Source organism: Falco cherrug, chromosome 6, assembly GCF_023634085.1.
Source record: "Falco cherrug isolate bFalChe1 chromosome 6, bFalChe1.pri, whole genome shotgun sequence".
Classification (NCBI taxonomy): Eukaryota; Metazoa; Chordata; class Aves; order Falconiformes; family Falconidae; genus Falco; species Falco cherrug.
In genome coordinates, this window is record NC_073702.1 from 8,981,747 (window position 1) to 8,991,591 (window position 9,845).

At 43.2% G+C, this 9,845-nt stretch overlaps 1 protein-coding gene across 1 annotated transcript in view; it reads right to left on the reverse strand.

The window, feature by feature from the left end:
* The window catches only part of SH3BGRL2 (SH3 domain binding glutamate rich protein like 2), a 48,302-nt gene extending 39,865 nt beyond the window's left edge, over nucleotides 1-8,437 (reverse strand). The window contains exon 1 of the mRNA XM_055714845.1: nucleotides 8,160-8,437. Within this exon, the coding sequence (XP_055570820.1) occupies nucleotides 8,160-8,204 (45 nt within the window). The 5' untranslated portion in view covers nucleotides 8,205-8,437. The remainder of the gene's footprint in view (nucleotides 1-8,159) is intronic.
* Between the last annotated feature and the right edge of the window lie 1,408 nt (nucleotides 8,438-9,845).

Genomic DNA, 9,845 nt, shown 5'->3' on the forward strand with positions numbered 1-9,845 from the left:
ATTTCTGTGTTCATTACTCTTCTTATCAAGCTTTAACACTGCAAGCAAAACAAAGATTGCAGTATTTCCTTCTGGTGAGTCTCCCTTAGGAGGCCAGCACTTGAGGCTGCAGGTGAGGAAACTGTTGCCCTCAGTGTATTTGCTAGTGAAATGATACACTCCGAGTTACCAGCTTAGTGACAATTCTTTATCTCCAAGTTGCACTCAGACTGCTAAAGACAAAAGTAATTCTGATTTTATACAATAAAGAACTTCCTTAAATGCTGACTATTTTTTTCACAAATCCTATTTTCTTCTGCATTTCCCTCTTTGGATAAACAGAAAGATAAACAGTCTGAAATAATTAAATTGGAAGATGGATTGTACAGAAGACTACCAGAGAGAATCTAACAGAGGTGAACTGAAACATGGTGCATTATAGACTTGATTTTAATTAAAATCAATAGCATTCATACAGCAAATGAAATGGACTTATTCAGCAGTATACTTCACCTTTGACAGGACTATTAGAACCAGAGCATTCAATATACCAGTTATAAGAGCTTAAAAAAAATCCTGTATTTTAAGAACTAAGAAAGGTCATTTACTCCAAATAAATGTTGTCCCTTTACATTGGCAATCTTTGCTGGGCTTTGGTACTATTAGGTAACTTTGATTAGTACACTTTCACATTTACTGGTATGTCTTCACTGTTCCTTGAATTGTATTTATAGGTCTTTAAATTTAAAAAATGCTAAGTATTCAGGAATAGAAGAGAGGCATAACTCTGCAGAGCTAGTTATTTGTTTCTAGCCTTACTGTCCACCAGAATGATGGCAATTCAGGAAATTCAGCTCTCTTGCCTAGAATGTGGCCTGTAAGTCATGCAATGGTACTTACTTGCTATGGTTTGCCCGAAGACAGAGGCTTAGAAGTCCAACACAACCCTTCTACCAACAATCTCTAGTTCTTTCATTTTAGGTAAAAGATTATATTCTGAGGTCTATTTCTCCTTTCTGCTAATGAGGACATCTTACGTTTGCAGACAGAACTCAAGTAATTTCAAGTTGGAGCCAGCAGCATTGTATTGTTTAAATGCATGAACAAAATCATTTAGCACAATACACATTATTATAAGTCCTGAACTTTTCACACCATCATTTAGGTTTAATGATAAGCATGAAAGCCACCTGGCTTGGATGAAAGTCAGTGAATGAAGATGTTTTCACCAATTTCAACAAGCTTTGGATGACATCTTACATGAATTTACTATACTAGACACCACATCCCAGTAAATGACTGCAGATCACAGGATTTACATTAGCCCAGCAGTGACCTTAATTCAACAACTTCTTTTAATATCTTTCTACAAAGATACTTGGCTTCAAAAGAAAAGAAATAAAATAAAATACCGACACTCTGGTGCTTAACACATTTTGCCCAAATCAGACTTCTTGGGGAAAAAAAAAAAAAAGATTAAAAATCTAGAGAGGAAGTGAGTATCTGGCCTAGGTTTACAGAACAACAGCCAAATTTTAGGAAAGCAGTTCTGTGATTTCCAAACATAATGGAATTCAGTTCATTGTCCCCTGGCTGAGCAACCTTTGTAGTGACAAGAAACCAGACACTGAGCCTGCAGTACTCTGCATATGGAAAACATGCTGCTTTCAATGTGAATTCACCAGGTTAAAGTTGCTGGCACCAAGATCTCCAGTTCAGCGGCACTGAAGGCAGCAGTTGCAGTGACCCAGTGAGTTACACCATAAGAGCTGCCTGCCTTGCCCCTCTGCTGGAGTTTCTCTCTGCAGGAGCAATGTTGGCAGAGAATAATGTGACGATGGCAACTGTAAATGTGGCAGTTTATATGTTGCTGTACTAGTGCCAGACAACAAAGTGGGGACAACCAAAGAATGCCATATGCTTCATTCCCTGCCTTTCCTCCTGTGCTATACCCTCTAGAAAACAGGCAGGTGAGTTACGTGCCCAAATTAATTTTCATTTCACAAAACAATGTGGCAAATATAAGTAATCCAAAAGTAATCTGTACTAATGAATTGCATGCAAGTTAGGTATTACTTCAATATTTTTTTCCATTAATGTAATCAAATTCAGTTATATGTGACCTCTTGTGATGGCTGACACTATGACCAAGGTTAGGAAAAATAATTTCTAGGCTTGGTATGGGTGGAAGATGAAGGAGAATAGGTCACCACCAGTGAAGTATGTCCATTCAGGGACTTGCACTTTGCCACTGCTGTACTCTGTAGAAAACCAGAGGGGAAAAACCTTCTCAAAGTGAACAAGTTGCCTTTTATTACTTATTTTATTCTTTCCAACCCATGTGCATACATTCAAAATAGAGGGTTAATCTTTAATGAAAATGTCACTATATAGTTGTTACAAGACATTGAACCATATACCTGTACAAAGCAGGTCAGTACATGGAGTCAACATACACACTCCAGCCTTCAGAAACCCAGTCAGTACAATACCTCCTCTGAAGTTTTACTACAGCTACAATTGTAATCAAAGATCAGTAATAGGGATACTGCTCATGACACTATGTATGTCTAAAGCATATTCCTCACGGTAGCATTATTTCTGACATAATCTATCTGCCAACAAGAAATGTAAATATTTGAAAAGCACTAGAGCACACAAGAGCGGTACACTTGGGTACTGAATACCATACACATATGGTCTAAATTCTACCTGTATCCTTGTGGCTAGGGTGCTCACCCAGCTCCCTCCTGAACATGTTCCTTAAGCTACCTGAATCACTGTTCAGAGGCTCTTAGTTCTCTCCATATGGACAGGAGGATGCAATCAGAATTTAGCCTTCTTTGGAATACAGACTTGAGAGCTAGATCCACAGAGGGTCCTTAGGGTGAAAAAACAGCTAAAGCCCTCAGCACTCACCTTCTTGCCTCACAGAATTCAGTCATGAGCGAGGGTCTCAGGCTCCCTCTGCCACATGAACCTTGCAAAACAGAATAGAAGCCAGCAGAGATGAAGATGAGCCATCTGATCTGACAATAAGAAATCTGAGAAAAGGATGAGGGAACTAATTCTGTCAGTCAAATGGACTAGATCCAGGAAGTCCCCAGATCTCTCTTGTGGACATGATATAATTGCTAATGTTCAGGACATGGATACACACAACATGATCTGTGACTGAGCAAGGATCCAAGTTTTTTCTTCCAGTATTGCTGCTGTTGCTACAGCACTACTCTTGTAGGTGCACAACCAAAAGCACCACCACCTTTACTTGGTAAAGTGACACAATATGTTCATGTGAGATTCATAAATCAGGCTTTGAGGATCCAATTCAACAGGTGTACACTCAGCATGCTGACAGATGTTAGACAGTACTGGGTTATGCATTTAAAATACTGCTCTTTCCCATACAAATATTGCAGGATCAATTCTAATTGTAAAGATTATTGTCCCATTTCTGAAAAGCTAACTTACCTGCTACTCTGATCTGATTTTACAAACTTTTAATATTAAAATCATGTTAATGTTTATAATTTGCAAAGCTTAATATTTTATATCATAGGCAGTTGAATTTCCATAAATCACATGCAACAAGTTGTAAATCCCTCCAAACGACCACCATAAATAATACAGTTTTCACAAAAGGCACTTGTATCACTCAATCAAATCACTTTCAGTTTTAACTGTTGTGCTTTTGGGGTGCAGAGAAGCAAAAAAACATGTTTGATGGTGAATATTCTAGAAGTGACATTCTAAGTTTATTTGTTCCACACCTCTCAACAAGAAGCACATTCTTCCTGAGAAGTGCTATGAGAAATGTTGAATTACTATGACTTTGTATAAACAAAGGTGGAGCTGAAATTTATCATTATCGCTAGTACACAAGATTAGCCTCAAGAATGCTAGCATTGTATTTGTCTTCACTACATTATCCAACAACACGTGAACCAAACAAACATGACTAATTATTCTGACATTCTAATGTTTTATACTGTGATTTAAAGTCATTCCAGGAAACAAAAATTCCAACTCGTTTGGCCTCCATAATATGTTTAAACAACACCAGAATTTTAGTCTCATAAAACCAGTATTTCCCATAGAAAAAATTAATTATAAGCGCACCTATCTCATCAAGCCTCCCAGTAAACAAAAATCTGTCATTCTCTTCAGTAGCAAGAGTCAAAGTCCAAGTTTTGGTCATTTAAAAAGGTCTGTTATTTTGGGGTTGGTGCTGTTCCTCCTCAACCCATGTTCTCATGGAGAATGTGGCTGAGCAGCACTTGCCCTTGTACATTAACAGAATTCACTTCAGTGATGTATTTGTCACATCTCATGAACACACAAAAATTCAAATGGGTGTTTCACATCTCTTATTAGTCAGAGTAGATTCCACCCACTGTTCCATTATTTCAGTAACTAACTCCCCTATATTATCTGTTCAGCTTAACAGATGAAGCTCCAAGACAATAAATTATTACCACAGGTGAAAAAGTGCAAGTAAGACAGTTGTTTGAAGTTTCTTCATTATTTGAAGGCTCTTCAATGACATTCCCCTTACTAGAACTTCAGTCTTCTTGCAGTCAGAGGACTGAAGTCTCCCCTAGCTTGGTATCCCGAGATAACTGTAGGAATTCCAGGCATAGAGTTACTTAGTTCGTACTACCAGCTTTTTGTTAAACCTAGGGCTGCTTCAAAACACCGAAAACCACTTAACTGACTCAATACATAGGACAGTAACACAAGTGTATTTTTTTATTGATAGACCCGAAAATGTGAAACAGATTAAATTACAGTCACCTGGGAATTATTTGGTGAAAAACGAGGGCAAAAACTATTTCCTGAAAACGGTGAAGCACAGCTGAGGGAGAAAAAGTAAATGCTAATTTTAAAGTAGCCTTTCTCCTATGCACAAAAGAATACCGATTGTCCTTATCTGGGAGGAGTGGCAAAGCCTGCCTCCCCATTCCTACAAAGAAGTGCTTGGAATTCTAGATAGCTTACCAACGGCAAGTAGAAATTCAGGTCAGAAAAAGTAAAAAAGGGTAAGGCTTGTAGAAACATGCCTGCCTATTCAGAGGCTTCCAATTATGATTCAATTGGATCTGCCTAACGCACGCTTAAAACAACAGGAGGTTATTTAGAAATGTACACATACACACAATGCCTCTCTCCTCCTGTCCCACAAGGAGGTCTCGGTAACTTGTCTACAGCATCCCTGCAGGGTAAACCCACAGTCCAGCTTCCCTAAACACTGAAGATGAATGTTGCCACTCAAGCAACAACTAGGTTTTGGTATCTGTCAGCTCTTTCAAGCCCATGAGGCATCTATATTCACACATCTTATTTAAAAAAAAAAACAAACAAAAACCCACAACACACAACAAAAAATAGTTACTACCGTTAACGTCTCAGGGTTCTAAGAACTGTCAGATGTGAGGAAGATGCTGTAGGAAGAAGTCCAAGACCAAATGAAGTGAAGGCTCATGTTGTTATTGGTTCCTTCTCATCCACTCCAAATATTTCTTTTGTCATTTTTCAGAATGACCCCCAAAACATTTTATGCACTGAACTCTTAGAATTATGTATGACTATTACACATTTTTATCTTCTTTAGCACAAAATAAATTATAACAAGTATCAGGATCAATAAATATTTTAAAAGTTTCCAGGAGAAGTTATATTTATGCAAACTGAAGCCTTTGCTGACCACACAACCACTGTATTTCTCAGGAATGTTTCAGCCAAATGCCCGTCACTAGACTCTGGTATTCTGAAGATTTCAGAAGGAATCATACACAGAGAGTTTAGCTCATTATTTCCACCAAACTAAAACCTTACTCTAGAGACTAGATAGACTTTTCATTTTAAAATACAGTAATTTAACAAGGTACCTCTTGTGAGATTAGTAAAGTGAATCATGTCACTATGACATTGATTTTAGTTTATCAGCAAATATTACATATAGAAGTTTTTGGTCAATTACAGCAGATCAGATACTAATCTCAGCCACATCTACTCTACAAACAGCTAGCCCACAATTTGATTCAAGCTGACCTACAGGTAGAAATCAAACCATGGATTCTGACATTGTTTTTAGCAGGAGATAGATTAGGATCTGTAAGGGGTACTCATTTCTCTAGACAGAGAAATCATCCCATCTCCTGCACTGCACAGTAGCTGATGTAGTTGTGCTGAAGGCTAGAAGACACAACAAGGAATTACATCACCCAAACACTTTTTCTTTTCACTAACGTTTAGTTCTGGGAGGATTAAAATAAGTTTAAGACTCCTCTGTTTAAAGATGTGCAATACAGTAATCACCTTTTTCTTAAGACGTGGATTCACACATAACCAGCTGATAATACTTTTTTCTTTATCATTTTCCTCAATCACTTAGCCCTGATTGTGGACACCCCCTGCAAAGCCCACAAAAAAAAGCCTCAGTGATGTGACGCTGAGAACAGTGGGAAGCTACCCCATAATGAAGGTTCCTAAACGCTGTGACAACACAGATGAAGAAAAACTGACAGAAGAGAGTTGTTACAGTTCTGGTCCTGTGTAACAGTACCTTCAATAACTACATTATCTATTCTCTGGCTAGGCTGTACTTGGATGTACTGCTGTCTAGATGAAGAAAGCTGACTATCACCAGTATGCAAACTGTTATCTGTGTTATACATCATCTTCTTTTTGTCCAAGCCAGGAAAAAGTCAGCAAGTGAACTCATGTGCAAACTAAATTGCTTGTCAGCCTCAGATTTGGTTTGCTGGGTTAACAGATAGGGAAGAGGGTTACATTGCTGCTGTTAGCAGGATATGTACCTTGCAGGCAGAGACAGGGCAGAAACAAAAAAATCAAAAACTCCCATCAATAACCTATTTACAGACTGGAGATACGGGTGAGTTAATTATGTAGCCCTTTTCCCCTCCTATCAACAACACAAATAATAAAACTATGCATTATTTTTCAAGCTACGAGGCATGAAACAGAAACTAAACCTAGCAATATTGCACTACCACAGCGTTGCCCAACTGCCCGTGCAGGGAAGATGTTTATATTATGGATGCTTGATAAACATGGATTATAGAATTCTGAAGATGCTCCATGTTTACTCAGTTGGCTACTGAAATGGATAATTAGTTTGTATTAGCTGTAATGCAGCCTCTAAGCATTTTCAACACTTAATGCCAAAACATATCAGAACACATACCTGTCACCATGCCACTGAACTGAAAACTAGTATCACACAGTAAAAGGCTGAAGGAAGCAAACACACGGTAACCCTTCAGATGGCAAAATACAGCGCTACATCCTTCCACAATGCAAAAATGCTGCTGCCTTTACTGCTGAAGCATAAAGAATAGCAATTACATCTAAACCCTTCTGATGTCTCTCATTAAAGAACAAATTCAGTAGAACGCTTATGCTCAGATTGCCTTAACGGAAATAAAAGTTGTCACTTTATTTGAAAATATGGAAATTCATAGGTCACATGCATAATTAATTCAACAAGAGAAAGCTGTAAGAGCTTTAATTAAGCAGAGGATGCAGCGATGCCTTTCAAAACCGAGTTTGAAAGGAGTTGTACCTTTTCCAAAGTATTTCTTAACACAGAGAGGTGCCAGCGGCCTCAAGTTTGTCTCTAGGCTCCCCTTTTATTTATTTTTTAAGCCTGCAGTGGCTGGCAGGCACCGAGGCACTGCACCTGACGGTTCCGCACGCCTCCGGGCGGTCTCCCCTGCACCGCGGCGCTGACCCCCCCTCCCAAGCGGGCAACTTTAGCCCTGTTCAATCACCTTTAGGACCCTTTCAACACGCCCAATGTTTGTCCCCTACAAAGAGGTTTCGGGGGGGGGGGGGGGGGGGGAGGGGGTTGGTTTGCCAAAGGCAATTTACGATCAAGTTAAGCTTTGGCAGCCCCCCGAGGCGGGGGGTAAGGGGCAGCAGTTGTCACACACACCCCCGCACACAGGACCCGGCACAGCGGACCCGCGCCTCACGCGCCCTGCCGGCCCTGCGCTCCCTGCGGCGTGCGGGGCAGCCCCGCCAACCGCGGGGACGGCGAGCGGCGGCTGACAAGCACCGGGCAGCCTCGCCCCGCGCTGTCCCCGGCCCCAGCGGCTGAGTCCCGGCCGCGGCGGCCCCGCTCCCCTCCTCTCGCCCTGCCGCTCGCTCCCACTCACCGCCACCGAGCCCGAGGAGGAGGCGACGAAGACGCGGATCACCATCTTCACCTCATGAGCCGCGCCGCGGCGGCGGGACCGGACGGGACGGGGCAGTGAGGCTGCGGGGTCGCCGCTCCCCCACGCGGGACGGGCACGGGGACGAGGTCGCCCCGCTCCACGCCGCCACTGCCCCCCGCGGGCGGCCGCCGCTCGCCGCACCCCTCCCCCGCGGCGGCAGCCCCTCCGGGGCGCGCCGGTCCGGCTCCCCGCTGACAGGAGGCAGGCGAGAACGGCGAGAGGCGGGAAAGGTGGGGGCGGCGCGCAGGGGCCGACGGGCGCTGTAGTTCTCCCCGGGCGGGGGACCGCGCTGCCGGCCGCCCCGCACCGGCAAGGCTGGGGGTAGCGGGCAGCCCGCCGAGCCCCCAGCGCCCGCCGGGTGCGCCTCCGAGGGGCTGGGAAGGGGCTTGTGCCGCCCTCCAGGTGCGCTGCCCGCAGGTCGGGGTGGCCTCAGAGCTTGATGACCAACGCACTTAAATTCAGTGCCTTCGCCATTCAGGGCTGCTCCTCCCTGACGGCTTGGCCCGCTGGGCTGCTCCTGGGCCTCTCACCGAATGCGGAGCCACCCGGGCCCGGGTCTGGCCCCAGTGGCTGCCATTTACAGCAATGAAGGGGTGGAAAATGGTGCCATTCCCGACAGGCCACTCAGCCACATTCCTGTCAGGGCAGGCAAAAGGGACAACTCAAGGGGGGCAGGCCAGTGGGCAAGAGGGCTGTCCTACACCACACATCTCAAAGGAGTTAAACCATGCTGCCTATTTCCACTCCCTGGTATAGATGTAGAGTTCTCAATATTGTCAGCTGTGGAACAGATGTTATTAATCAACTGGATAAGCAGATAACCCCAAATAACCCCTCCATCAGTCAGGTCATCTGCAAGTGACTGAGGGGAATCCCTACAGCCCTCATCAGCTTCTGGGTCGGTGAGGACACGGCCTGTCTTTATTTAAAGACTCAGAACCGCGTAGCTGGCAGCCTTATATGTGTTATTACAGTCATAACCCTCATCCTCTTACTTCCCTACATGCAGCGAGAAATGCGCGCTGCCTCTGGCTGAACTCTCCCCAGTGTTTCACCCTGATGGCGAAGTCCATGGCATCGGCCTCCTTCACACCTTCACATTGCCTCCCCCCTCGGTGAACTTCCACTGTCCAGACCAAGCACAGACCTCAACTTGCTGCCAAATATGTCCTTAGAGCTTTCTTCACGTTTGAGTATTGATCATTTATTTTGAAATCCTGCAGGTCTCATGGAAGGTACCTAGCAAGAACCCTAAAAAAGAATCAGGATACTCAGTGCTTTAAGCTTGGTTTATAGCTTGTGGAAGTCATAGGGAGGCTTTCCACTGACTTCACTGTCCTCTGGAGTGGAGCTCAATATCAGTGATATAAAGTCCAATCCTGTAATGGGAATTCAGGTACCAATCTTGCAAAGATTTATAACTATGCATTACTTTGCTTTCGTGAGTGTGCTCGTTGAAAAGAGTAAACTTCATCAGAGTAAACGTAGGTACAAAGGTTAAGATTTTCTGGCTTCAGTGCTCCTGCCTTAATTTGAGCACAACTCTTACTGTGGGAACCACAAACCAGTGATCAACAAGTGTTTATTGGCTGATTGCAGCTGAACTACCAGCAAAAGAGGCAAAGG